The sequence below is a fragment of the Rana temporaria genome, chromosome 11 (genome assembly GCF_905171775.1).
Source record: "Rana temporaria chromosome 11, aRanTem1.1, whole genome shotgun sequence".
NCBI lineage: Eukaryota > Metazoa > Chordata > Amphibia > Anura > Ranidae > Rana > Rana temporaria.
In genome coordinates this window covers 116,592,668-116,606,902 of record NC_053499.1, presented here as the reverse complement: position 1 = coordinate 116,606,902, position 14,235 = coordinate 116,592,668, and the positions used below count along the sequence as shown (strand labels likewise).

The window sequence follows — 14,235 nt, the reverse complement described above, 5'->3', positions numbered from 1 at the left end:
TGTAATCAATGAATACCAAGCTGTGGCAGAATTACAGACTAAATTACAGACTAAACCTTACTAGATGAAATTTATGTTAAAAGGAGGTTTCCACTTTCAACAAGGTGCATGAAAAATTATGCAAAATGTACCGTATTTATCGGCGTATAACACACACCCTAACTTTAAGAGAGAAGTCAGGATTTTTTTTTTTCCACGGCCCCCTGCGTATAATACGCAGGCACAGTTTTGCATTCTATTTTCAGGGTAAAAAGTGAGTGTTATACGCCAATAAATAAGAAAGCTGGTTAGATTACATCTAGGAAAAAAATATCATTGGTTGAAGTTCATTAGAAGACACAAAAGATTTTTGTTTTAATTTAGACACAAGAAGAGTTGAGAATGTTTGCAATCCAAGCACATGATTTTATTGGTCAATATATTTGGAGTGCAGGCTTTGAAAAGAAAGCAGTCATAAGAGAAACACGAAGACTGCCACTGAACTTTTTGAAAAATTATAGCTGCCTGACTGATCAAAACCTCAGATTTGCATATTTGGTTTGGGTCACTGGGTATTGAACCAAGTGGGTCAGAATAAAGGTCTCTGCAGATGGGATTTGAGCTTGTGTCAACATGCAGCTTGTTTTCTAGTATATTCTGCTTTCATTTGAGGTCAGTTTGAGATGTTTCAGAGATCATTTAGCGTTTGTACACAAGTGCATTTGACCTAAGCTGCATGAACCTGCTTTAGGCTGGCTTTAAATTTCCATTGACTTACATGGAGAAGAGGTTATGACATAAAGTCAATTGACAGACCCTAACAAACCAGTAGCTGGCATCTTCATAAGGAGATAAGCAATGCATGCTCTATTGCTTTGCTTATGATTTATTTAAGTATTTGATCCCCTACCAACCAATATTTCTGGCTCCCACAGACTGGCTACAGTATGTGCTTATGTGGTACACAGAATAGTACTGTCAATTTAATAAGGTGCGCCTAACGACAACTCATTATGTGTATACAAGACACCTGTCCACAGAATCTCTTCTATTCAAACCTCACCATCATGGGCAATACCAAAGAGCTGTCACAGAAGGTCAGGGACAAGGTTGTAGACCCGCACAAGGCTGGAATGGGTTACAAGACCATCAGAAAGAAGCTTGATGAGAAGGAGAGAACTATGTGATATATGTTGATATAAAATCATAAACTATGTGATATATGATGGAATATATAAATCACTAATATACCAAAAACAAGAGAGGTTGATAGCCACTAGAGGGCACTATATAGCACTCTCAAGTCCCTCAATAACAGTGAAACAGTGATAAATGAACATCAAATTTTTTTTTAGATCATATCATTAGATCATGGGTGCTCAACCTGTGGCTCTCCAGCTCTTGCAGAACTACAAGTCCCATGAGGCATTGCAAGGCTGACAGTTACAAGCATGACTCCCAAAAGCAGAGGCATGATGGGACTTGTAGTTTTGCAACAGCTGGAGAGCCACAGGTTGAGCACCCATGCATTAGATCAATAAATATTAACCAAATAAATATATATATATATATATATATATATAGACATATAAATAAAACAAATATTGTAGCAATAAAGTCCATAAATGTTTAACACATGAAACCTGTGCTCTGTGCCAAGTTCCAAAATCAGTTGAAAACGTGTCCAAAGAAAAGTGATGTATCCTCTGCCGAACTATAGATCGGCTCCTTATCAAATCGCCATGATTCCTTATGACAGGGGATCATGAACAGCATATAATAGGTAGTCACTCCCAGTCTTGCAGTTCAGACAGATACGATCCTTAATATTGGGTCTCATCCACAAGTGATTAAACTTACCAACATCAATGCCCACCATGTAAAAAACAATAACAGCTCCACATAGCGCATTAAATGAGTAAAAAAGATTTGTTTTTTATTTCATGTGTTAAACATTTATGGACTTTAATGCTACAATATTTGTTTTTTTATTCTATGTCTATTCTGTGTCTATTTATATTTTTATTTGGTTAATATTTATTGATCTAATGATATGATCTAAAAAAAAAATTTTGATGTTCATTTATCACTGTTTCACCGTTATTGAGGGACTTGAGAGTGCTATATAGTGCCCTCTAGTGGCTATCAACCTCTCTTGTTTTTTGGTATATTACTGATTTAATATATACCATCATATATCACATAGTTTAAGATTTATATCAACATATATCACATAGTTTTGTGTGTTCTGTGATTCAAACTTTTGTTTTACATGGTTTAGAGGTAGCGCGATTTGTATTTTTTTCACTGTTTGTTTTTTGTATCTATTGTTTACATGGTAATCACAGCTCTCGGATTGAATAGACTGCGATTTCATTGCAGTTTTTCTTTCTTTCTTGTTTGTTTAGTATTTAGCGCAGTTTCTTTCCAATTTTCCAGAAGGAGAGAACTGTTGGAGCGAGTATTCTTTGCAAATGAAATAAATACAAAATCACCATCTGGTCTGGAGCTCCATGCGAGATTTCCCCTCATGAGGTAAGGATGATCATGAGAAAAGTGAGGGATCAGCCCAGAATTACACGGCAGGAGCTTGGGAATGATCTCTAGGCAGTTGGGACCACAGTCACCAAACAAACCATATGCTGCCATGGATTGAAATTCTACAGCACCCGCAAGGTCCCCCTCCTCAAGAAGGCACATGTACAGGCCGTCTGAAGTTTGTCAATGAACATCTAACTAGGGTTGCCACCTTTTCTTCAAGTCAAACCCGAACACAGTATAAATTATGTGTTTTTTTTGTAAATTATTCTTTATTTTGTTTTGTAGCATACATACAACAGGCCACTGATTGTGGCCATCAACCACAATACACTTACCGGCGTATATTTACAAGAAAAGGAAAGATAGACAAAACAAAAAGACAATACCAAAATTATAACCCCCCCTCCCCCTAAAGCATCAGAACTTTTTGCCTTGACAGATACAATCATTGCTTAAACCCCCAGCCGGAGGTAGGCACATGATAACTCAGTGCCTGAACTATTTGACTCCCATCGCTGTCTTACCGGATACTGTGAGTAATATTGATCCCCCCCCCCCCCCCACTCCCCATCAGTAGAAATGAGCTGGTAAGGGGAGACATTTCCCCCTCCCGGGGTATCAGCACATCAATTGTTGGTTAACTAATAGCCCTCCAGTACCTCAATTATATTCACCTCCCTTCTTTTTTATAATTAATCAGATACCGTGTCCATAGAAGCCATCCAACACCCCCAAACCTTGTCAAATTTAGTTAGTGCCCCTCTGCTCAATTAAGTAGCTTTATAAAAGGGTACCACTTTGTTGACCAATGCCTTCCAGGAGTCCAAATTTGGAGTCAAAGAGCTTTTCCATGAAAGGATAATCCGCTTTTTAGCATAGAACAGCAATAGTGTGAGAAGAGTCCGTATAGCCATGGTAGTAGCCAAAGGTTCCACCAGATGCAATAGACACACCTCAATAGACATGGGAATTGAGATAGAAGTGACCGACCTGATACATCATGCAACAGCTTGCCAGTAAGGTTTGAGTTGTGGACAGTCCTAAAGTATATGCATCAAGTTTGCTAGGGGTGCTGAGCACCTCCAGCATAAAGATTGTTGGTTTCTTGAACATTTTAGCAAGTCTAGCTGGGGTTAGATAAATCCTATGCAGGAATTAATAATGGATTAGTTTGTCTCTGGTAGAAACCAGGTGCTAAAATGCAGTTACCCACATATCATCCCAGTCATCCCTGTCCAACCCCAGGGCTACAGCTTCCCAAGCCCATCTGCAGGGCTCCATCAATTTGGTTGTTTTCTGGAAGAGGTCCTTATATAGGCTGGAGACTGGTTTTGATAAAGAATCGCTGCATGTCAATAATTCTAGGTTGCAGACCCCCCGATGTCCGACAGCACCCGCTGATCGTTCTGTACATAGGCAGAACTGAAGTCTGCCTATGTAAATAAGGCAGATTGCTGTTCTGTCAGTACAAAAGGCATGGATCCTGTGTTCCTGTAAAGCAGGAACATCAATCCATGCCTTCCACTAGTAAACTCACCTCCCCCACAGTTAGAAAACACATTTTAGTTACACAGTTAAGCCTTTGATTGCCCCTGATATTAACCCGTTCCCAGCTAGTACAGTGAACGTACATATTTTTAGCAATGATCACTTTATTAGTGTCACTGGTTCGCAAAAGTGTCAGTTAGGCGTCCGATTTATCCACCGCGATATCACAGTCCTGCTATAAGTCGCTGTTCGCCGCCATTACTAGTATAAAAAAAAAATCCATAAACCTGTCCCATAGTTTGTAGATGCTAAAACGTTTGTGCAAGCCATTCAATATATGCTTATTGGGATTTTTTTACCAAAAACTTGCAGCAGAATACATATTAGCCTAAATTGATGAAGAATATGTCAGTCTGCAGCTCTCTGCTCTGCCCCCCGTGCTCAATGGAGGCTCACATACTTCTTTTACTCACTGAACTGCAACTCAATTTATAACATTTACCGTATTTATCGGCATATAACACGCACCCTAACTTTAAGAGGGAAGTTTCAGGAAAAAAAACGTTCCACAGCCCCTCGCGTATAACACGCAGGCACAGTTTACCCTTTATTTTCAGGGTAAAAAAGTGAGTGTTATACGCCAATAAATACAGTATATCATGTGTTTTTTTCTGGATTTTTGGTTTATACTTTATCATTTAAAATACACCTATAACAATTATAGACCCTTAATTTCTTTGTAAGTTGGCAAACTTACAAAATCTTCAGCGAAACAAATTAATTTTCCCCACTGTATATCTGTGCAAAAGTAGAAATACTGCATGCTACAAGTCCCAGCAAGTTTCTGAACAATGACCTGAGTTTCAGAAGACTGCAGTTTGTTAAGAATGTGTGCTTACCTAGCAAATACTCAGCAGTGTGTGTTTGTCGGAAGTATACAGTACATTTTTAAAGCAAAGACAATGGTAGCAAAGTATAGCACTGCATTTTCTATGACGTACCTCTGAAGCTTCCCACATTTCACGCTTGACAGTAGTTTTTCCTTCTCTTCAGTAGAAAAACAATTTTCATAAGCAGACAGGAGACTAGGTGACAAACAGAAGAGACAACTGTCTATAATGTGCTCGGGTTTATATATTTATATAGCATCAAAAATTGATGAAATTTATATATCATACAATATGTGAAGCTCAAGTATTGTGTATCCAATTATCAAATTCATTTTGTATCTCTCTTTTACAATATCATTCTGAAAGATAATCAGTTCCACCACAAAAAAAATATTTGAATGGAAGCTGTAGTAATATAGCCCTGCAAATGAATAATGCATTTAATCTTTACTAGGTCTTCAAGCCCTAGCGCAAGCGAATGGATGAGCTGGTTGACTACATCTCTTCCACAGTTGTGGCAAATACAGTGAACAGGAGTTTGTCTCAAAAGAGACAGCAACAAGTCTCGTTCTTGTTGAACTGGAAATCTAGCAGATCTACCTGCAGCATCCCACAATACAGCTATTTGTCCTGAAACACCTCCTGATGGAGAAACCATCACCCCAGGTCAAAACTTTCTGCTGAGAAAATCTGCCTGCAATTTCTGCACCCCAAAAATGTGCACTGTGGAAACTTTACCCAGAAAAAGGCTCAATCTCCATTGCTGCCACAACACTTCTCGTGCCCCCCTGAGCCACACTTGGGGCATTGTCCAGTTAAATATGTATCGGATGACTAGTCAGAGGGGGGGTCTAAATTATATTTAAGTGCAAATAAAAAAATGATCACGGACAGTACTCAATTTTCTTAGTGAAGTCCCATACAGTCTTTTTGAAGAATTCCCATTTCTGTTCTGTGTTTCTCAATGCCAATATTCCCTCCCAGTCTAGGTCCTGGAGAGCAGCCTGCATCCTTGGAAAATTTGCTCTCTTGAAATTAAGTGTTTTTGTCTTTCCTGTATGTATTTCTTGCTTACAGCCAACATCAAATGAAATCATGTTATGATCACTGCTACCCAGGTGTTCCTTTATCTGAACATTAGTAATAAGCTCTGCATGGTTTGAGATTATCAGGTCCAACAGAGCATCATTCCCAGTTGGGGCCTCAATAAACTGGACCATAAAATTGTTCTGCAATAGGTTTTTAAATTTTTGCCCTTTAGCTGTCCTAGCAGTGCCATTACTCCAGTTAATTTCTGGGTAGTTAAATACCCATATTATTATCACCGTCCCAGCCCTTGCAGCCCTTTCCATCTGTGCAAGGAGCTGAGTCTCCACCTCCTCATTAACATTGGGTGGTCTATAACAAACTCCAATGATTAACCTTGAACTACGCACATCTGTATGCAGTTCCACCCATAATGCTTCAGACTCATCACTCCATCCACCAGGTCCTCTTTCACACTCGCTTTGAGATCACTTCTCACGGAGCAGGTGGGCGGAGCCTAGTGGGTCGGTCATGCCTGACTAGAGCTCCGCACCGTGACTGGAAAAGACCCGCAAATAACGGAGGAACGGTGCGGGTGAGAGCCGGGAAAACCGCAGGAAAGGCTAACTGAAGGGTGAGAGAACATTTTGACACCAAAATGGTGTTAAACGGCACAAAAGGCAGAGGGAAAGCACATAGCAGCAGCGGCGCTCAGCATCCTAAGAGCGCTGCTCTGAAAAAGGCCCCAGTCTCCTCAGATGCCCTCACCTCAGGAAAATCTAAATCCACCTCAGCTAAAGCATCTAAACAGATGGCTTCCCTGAGGAGCACCGCCACAGACAGTGAGGAGGAGGATGTAGCGCAGGATGGTACCTCACAAATAACTCAAGGGACAGCGGTCCCTAACAGCATAATGAGACAATTTGAGAAAATGCTTCACAAGGCACTGCAGAATACCTCAGATCAGATTACAACTAAGCTCACTAAAGAAATCAGAGAGCTTGGTAATCGCACGGATGCTCTTGAGTCTAAAGTGGACGAAATAGAAATTTTTACTCAGGACTGCATATCTGAAATTGAAAATCTTAAGGAGGAGAACTTAACACTGCAGAGTAAGTTGGAGGAATTTGAGAACCGCGCCAGGAGGTCTAATTTAAGATTTAGAGGTATACCTGAATCCATCATTGATCTGAATGGCACAATGTTAGCGCTGTGCCAGGAAATATTGCCTGGGATACCAGCTGACAGGCTGGAAATGGACAGAGTCCACCGCGCTTTAACTCAGAGGAAAGCTGATGGTCCCCCGAGGGACATCATAGCTAAATTTCACTTCTATAAGACTAAAGAGCTAATCCTTCAGAACACCAGGGAGAAAAACAAGCTCTCTTTTCAGGGACACGACTACCAAATCTTTGCGGACATATCGCAACTCACAATCAATAAGAGAAGAGCAATGAGACCCCTATTACAGGAATTGCAGCAACGCCACATTAGGTACCAATGGGGCTTCCCCTTCTCCCTGCGCTTTACTTATCAAGGCACGAAAATTGTGTGCAGGACCCCAGAACAGCTTCACCAAGCACTGATTGACTTTAAAATAATAGAGACCCCACCGACAACGACAGCTGCACGAAGAAGATCGGCATCTAACTCCCCACGCGATAGCTCACCGCAACAAAACCAGGGCAACGGTATTCAACAGCTGCATAAGCGTGGCAGATTCGTGGAACAACAGCATGATCAAGAAGACACGATGGACTGATACCTAAGAGCTTATGCATTTACTTACCTCATGGCACACCGACTTGAATCCTTTCTGCAGATGTACCATTTGAATAGAGCAGCAGCTCTGGACTCTGTCATTTAAATGTATTTACTTTCTCTCTCTTTCTTTCTCTCTTCTCTTTCCACATATCACATATATGCCATAAGATCTAAGGCCATACATGTCGCCATCAAAAGCAATAGATGCTCCTAATCCCTTCAATGTAGGTCTATCTCACTGCTTCTCCCCTTCAGAGGGCTAGTAAGCATAGTATACAGATTGAATCCCACCTTATATATCTCTTTTCTCACTTTCCTCTTACTTTATCTAATTTTCCTCAGAGCTTCCTATATCAACTATCATCCAGTCCACTATTACCATTAGTCAACTACCCTCTGTGTTGCCTGGGATCAGACAGTCCCACGATAACCCTTAATATTAAGCAGAATGGAGGGATCCCCATAGCGTTTAATGCCCACAAGGAAGAATGTCACAGCATCCACTCCCCCTCCTTCCTAAAAGCTGGACATCTTCCCCTGACAGGTTATCTCACCTAGCTAACTACTTGTATATATTTATAGTTCTTTATACATAGTATCCTCTCGGGATACTTGCAAAAATGTTTTAGGCAGCGGGTCTCCAGGGCACGGAACCCACTTGCGCCACCATTGGTTCCCCTCTGGTCTCCGCAACCACCTGCGAGGATCAGACGTGGACCCCCTTTTCCCCTGATCGGGTTCTCCCAGATTTGTATGCACGTTGTTTGTTGATTTGTGCATTGTTTTGTTCATTTATAACGTTTTGTCTTTTTCTTTGAAGGCTATCGTTCTCAGTTACCCCCCCCTTCCTCCCCCTCCCCAGTCTGCGGGGCTCAGTTCGGGATGTCGATGCGCAGGACACCAAGGTAAGAAGCACAGGATGGTTAGGCTACCATGGCTCCCCTAAATGTATTAACCTTGAACGTGCAGGGCTTAAACATACCGCAGAAACGAGTTAAAGCTTTCAGATACTTCCAAACCAAGAAAGCGCACATTTTATGTTTACAGGAGACACATTTCACCCCTAATACGACCCCTAAGTTCTTCCACGCCTCCTACCCACAGGTTTACACTGCATCAGCCCAATCCAAAAAAAGAGGTACCCTTATAGCATTTCACAGATCTACGCCATTCACTATTAAATCAGAAATCATAGACCCCGAGGGCCGATATCTCATCCTAACTGGTCATTTATTGGACAACGCAATAACAGTAGTCTCATACTATGCACCTAATTTAAATCCCCTACCATTTATGTCGCATCTCCTGCAAGTAGTAAACGCACATAAATTTGGGTCCATCTTCATCTGTGGAGACTCTAATCAAGTTCTCCTCCCTTTTCTTGACAAAACGCCCTTTTCCCCGTCCCACCAGAATAAATGGAACCTTTCCAGCCTACTGGCAAAATATAATTTAGCGGATTCATGGAGGGAAACAAACCCCACCAAACGTGGTTATACCTATTACTCGAACCCCCATAAATCGTCTAGCCGCATAGACCATATATTTCTGTCGATTGGCATGCTGCCAGAAGTCCTGGACTCAAGCATCATTCCAATTCCGTGGTCCGACCATAATGCAGTCCTCACTGTCCTATCCTCTATGATCCCCAAAAAACAAGACCCGACATGGTATTTACCTGACATTATTCTTAAACATCCCTCCTATAGGACAATAATAGAACAAGATTGAGACGAGTATATAACACTTAATACATCACCCGATGTCTCCTCGCTTACGCTCTGGGAGGCACACAAACCAGTGCTACGAGGGAAAATACAAAGGCAAATGGGGATCCTTAAAAGGGAGCGGAAACAATTATTCCACAAATTAGAGAAAGAACATGAGACAGCCTTCATGGCCTTCCAACACAGTCACACACCCGTGACAAAAGCCCGGCTGGACAAAGCACGAACGGAATTAGACCTATTTCTTACGGACACGGCTGATAAGATGATACTTAGGCGCAAACACTCTTTCTATAATAAAGCCAATAAATCAGGCACTCTTCTTGCGAGATCGCTCAATTCCATCAATAAAAACTATAAACCGATACATCTTAAAACAACAAATGGCAACTTCTCTAGTAACCCAGTCAAAATTGTGCAAAAATTTAGCACACATCTTAAAAAACTGTACACAGAATCAAACTCTTTTAGCGAAAGGGAAGCGGATGCCTTTTTTACCAATTTGCAATTGCCTCGACTAAATGAATCACACAAAAATTTGTTGGATGCACCAATCACGCAAGAAGATGTCATGTGCGCCATTAAAGAGCTAAAATTAAATAAACGTCCGGGCCCGGATGGATTCACCGCGAGATACTATAGAACGTTTAGTAATCAACTTTCCCCAATGATGGTGGTGGCCTTCAATGATTTATTGAGCCAGAAATCCTTTAGGCAGGAGTCCCTCACAGCCACTATCTGCATGATACCCAAGCCACACTCTGACTCAACCCTATGTGACAACTACCGTCCGATATCCATGCTAAACACAGACGTGAAGTTACTCGGTAAAATATTGGCCAATGGGCTAAACAAAACAATAGGATCCTTGATTCACCGGGACCAAGTAGGCTTCATGCCCAGCAGGCAAGCAGGCGATAACATCAGGAGAGCAAGCCTGTTGGCATGTATAGCTAAAAAAAGGAAGATCCCTGCCTGTTTTCTCTCTTTGGATGTCAGACAGGCATTTGACTCAGTCTCATGGTCGTATATGGAAATTGCACTGAAAAAATGGGGCTTCGGCCCCAACTTTATAAGCTGGGTTCTGCAACTTTATCGAAACCCGAAAGCGTATGTGAAATATGCAGGCTACAAGTCGGAAATATTTGATATCCAAAGGGGGACCAGACAGGGTTGCCCGTTATCCCCGTTACTGTTTGCCCTTCTGATTGAGCCCCTAGCCCAAAAGATAAGACTTGACCCCAAGGTGCTTGGTATTGAATTAGGGGGAGTAAAGCATAAGTTATGCCTTTACGCTGATGATATTTTGTTGTTTCTTTCCTCTCCTCAAGTCTCGGGGCCCAACTTACTCCCAATCCTACATCAATTCGCGTCAATCTCTGGTTTGGCAATAAATCCCAAAAAATGCCTAGCACTCAACATCTCCCTTTCTCATACAGAACTATCGGCCGCCAAAGTGGGCCTCCCATTCGAATGGCCAGTCAAAAGCATCCCGTACCTGGGAGTACACTTGACCGCTGACGTCTCAAATCTTTATAGCTGTAATTATCCAGCTCTCCTGAAGCAGCTGACAAACTTAATGAAATCCTGGACACAACTCCCTCTTTCTTGGTTTGGAAGAGTCTCAGCCATAAAAATGACCATTTTACCCAAACTCCTGTGCCTCTTTAGAGTGCTTCCTATACCAGTACCTGCACATTTCCTGCGGATTGTCCAAAGACGAGTTTCCTCCTTTGTCTGGGGGCCCTCCAAACCTAGGATCAAACCACAAATCTTACACCTCCCAAAGACAGCCGGGGGGCTTGGTTTCCCCAATTTTGCAAAATACTATCAAGCCGCGCAATTAGCTATTCTGACTAAATATCACGCCAAGCAAGAAGCACCGATCTGGGTGTCAATTGAAGCAATAGAAAGTGATCCCATCTCAACCTCGAATTTGTTATGGGTCACCCCAAAACAACGGAAACACATAAATAATCCCATCACAAAACACACATTATCCCTATGGGACAAAGTAAAAAATAAACATCTCCTGATGTCCCCTTTAACCCCCCTGCTGTCTTTCATCAAAAACCCTGCTTTTTACCCAGCCTGGGTCTCCCCTAAATCCTTTACAGAATGGGTGGATCGAGATTGTACACAGAAATATAGGTTCTTCCACTCGACAACAATAATCCCCTTCCCATCCTTGAACAAATTGTATGGAATACCCCCCAAGGAAATCTTTCGATATCTACAGATAAAGAATTTCTTCCAACCCACAGCATGTACGACAATAGTCAACAACCGACTATCTGCTTTTGAAACCATATGCAATAATGACCCGCACGCTAGAAAAGTTATATCCACATTCCTTCTGCTCTCGAACTCTAGCAATAACAAAATACCATATGTCCATAAATGGGAAGAAGATTTGGGAGAGGAGCTGAGTTCGGAGGAATGGGGTCAAATATGGAACAATACCAAAACAATGTCGATTAACGTTCTAGCGGCAGAAACAAACTTTAAGGTACTTTCCAGGTGGTACTTGGTCCCTTCTAGGGTAGCCAAATTCTCGAGTAACTACTCAGAATTATGCTTCAGAGATTGCGCAAATAGGGGGACTTACTTTCATACCTGGTGGTTGTGCCCGATAGTTCAGAAATTCTGGTCAGAGATATTTAAAATAATTAATGTACTCATGAATAAAACGATCCCCATGGACCCAAAAACGGCCTTACTTAACCTAAAACCGGTTAATGTCCCGCACGTTCACTTTACTTTGACAAACCAGCTTCTAACGGCAGCTAAACAGACTATAGCGAAAGCCTGGAAATCTCCAAACTTACACTTGAATGAAGTTATTAACAGAATGAACGTTGCTATAGTATATGCCAAGATGTCTGCTATTGAAGCTGACACAATCACCAGATTTGAAAGCGTATGGAAGCCCTGGCTGGATTATGTAACACAAAACACATTTAATGGTACTCAAGCCATGGTAGCCCAGTCATCTAGTTGGTGTCCGGCTCATTGATATGCACAAGGTTGGTAGACTCCTGTTCTGACCCCGCAGACCCCTCTTTCCCTCCCTCCTCCCCCCCCCCTTTTTTTTCTTTTTTTCTCTTCCTTTTTACTTCCTTTTTCCATTTCCCTCACATCTTCTTCTACTCACCCAAGACCGATTTTCTTTCTTTTTGTTCCTTAAGCACCCATCTTTACCATACTAATTAGATGTATAAGGATAGTCATGAAGTAACTTAGTAAATTTGTAGTCACGCGCTACTCAGGAAGCCTTAGAAGAAGCAAAGTATGCTATAGATCCTAGGGCCAGTAGCACTTAGCCACAATTCCTGGACTGTTATTAGTTTTTAGTATAGACAGGTTTAACACCTCTATGCTCCTGATTATCATTTTGTTTAATTCTTATGCCATAAGTGGAGGGAAAGGCTAATTATAGGGCCACCTCTATCGAATTTACTTACGTTATTATTTGTACACATGCTAGATACGGAAATACTTTCTGTTCAATACCATTTAATTTTATTATTACTGTTCCCAAATGTACACTTGTCTTTTTTTTTTTTTAACAACAAGGTTGGTCTTTATTGAGTCAGAGAAAAAAATAAGGACATATACAATTCAACGGGTTACAGTGCATACATGGCTGGGCGGAGAAATACATACAGAAACAGTATATAGCAAAATGAAATCAAAAGAGATCCAATCGTGGACTTGATGTAAGCTACAGGACTGCAGGACTTATTTCAGGCGGGGAGAGAGGGGGGAATGGAAGGAGGGAGAGAAAGAGGGGGGAAGGGAAGGCAGGGGAAGGGAGAAGGGGAGAAGGGGGAGAGGCGGGGCCGAGAGGGGGGGGGGCAAAGCACAAGGATGCCTGAGAAATCAACTACAATCCCAAGTGTGGTGCCGACTCTATCAGAGGACATCCGTCCATGGTCCCCACACCCGCTCAAACTTTGTCGGACACCCCCTGCTCAAATAAGTCATTTTATATAAAGGAAGGACGGCGTTGACCGCATCCATCCACATTCCCAGAGTAGGAGGAGCCCTGGATGTCCATTTTACCAGAATGACCTTCTTAGCATAAAAGAACAGCAGGGACAGTAGCAGTTTAGTAAATCTGGGTCTCTGCTCATCATCCTGCACCCCCAATAGAGCCAGCTCCGGGGCGGTCGGAAGGTTAAGTTGAAGGCGGACATTCACCGTTTCAAAAACCGCAGACCAAAAGTCCGATAATTTGGGGCAGGTCCAGAACATATGCAGGTAGGTGCCCTCAGAGGTACAGCACCTCTGGCAATTTGGGGAGCGTTGCGGATAAATCCCATGCAGCCTCTGAGGCGTAAAGTAAACCCTGTGCAGGAACTTAGTTTGTATCAACTTATCCCTGGAGGAGATCACCAGCTTATAACTATCTTCAAAACAGTCATCCCATGTTTCCCTATCCAGGGACGGTATATCCCCCACCCACTTCCTCCACAGGGAATCCATCTTAGGGGAGTCTTTAGTAAGAAGTGTAAAGTATAGGGAGGACAGGGTCTTAGTCAACGAGCTTTGGGCCAGCAGTTCTTCCACGACATCCGCCTGGAGTACAGGCGGAGCGGGGAACTGTGCCCTGTAGGCATGCCGCAGTTGAAAGTAGCGGAATAGCATCCAGGCCGGTAGGCCAAAGCGCCTCGACATATCCTGAAAGGGCAACAGGGAGCCCCCCGAGACGATATCCCGTAGTACCTTGACGCCCCGCCGGGCCCACAGCTGTGGGTCAGGCACCGAGCGGAAGTGAGCGAGCGCAGGGTTGCCCCATAGCGGGGTGAAGGGAGACC

General features: G+C 42.4%; 1 protein-coding gene across 2 annotated transcripts in view; it reads right to left on the bottom strand.

Annotated features, from left to right (window-relative positions):
- Nucleotides 1-14,235, bottom strand: part of MUS81 (MUS81 structure-specific endonuclease subunit) — a 163,014-nt gene that overhangs the window by 1,214 nt on the left and 147,565 nt on the right. For both annotated transcript variants that reach the window (XM_040328899.1, XM_040328900.1), the window contains one exon: nucleotides 5,010-5,093. In XM_040328899.1, the coding sequence (XP_040184833.1) occupies nucleotides 5,010-5,093 (84 nt within the window). The remainder of the gene's footprint in view (nucleotides 1-5,009; nucleotides 5,094-14,235) is intronic.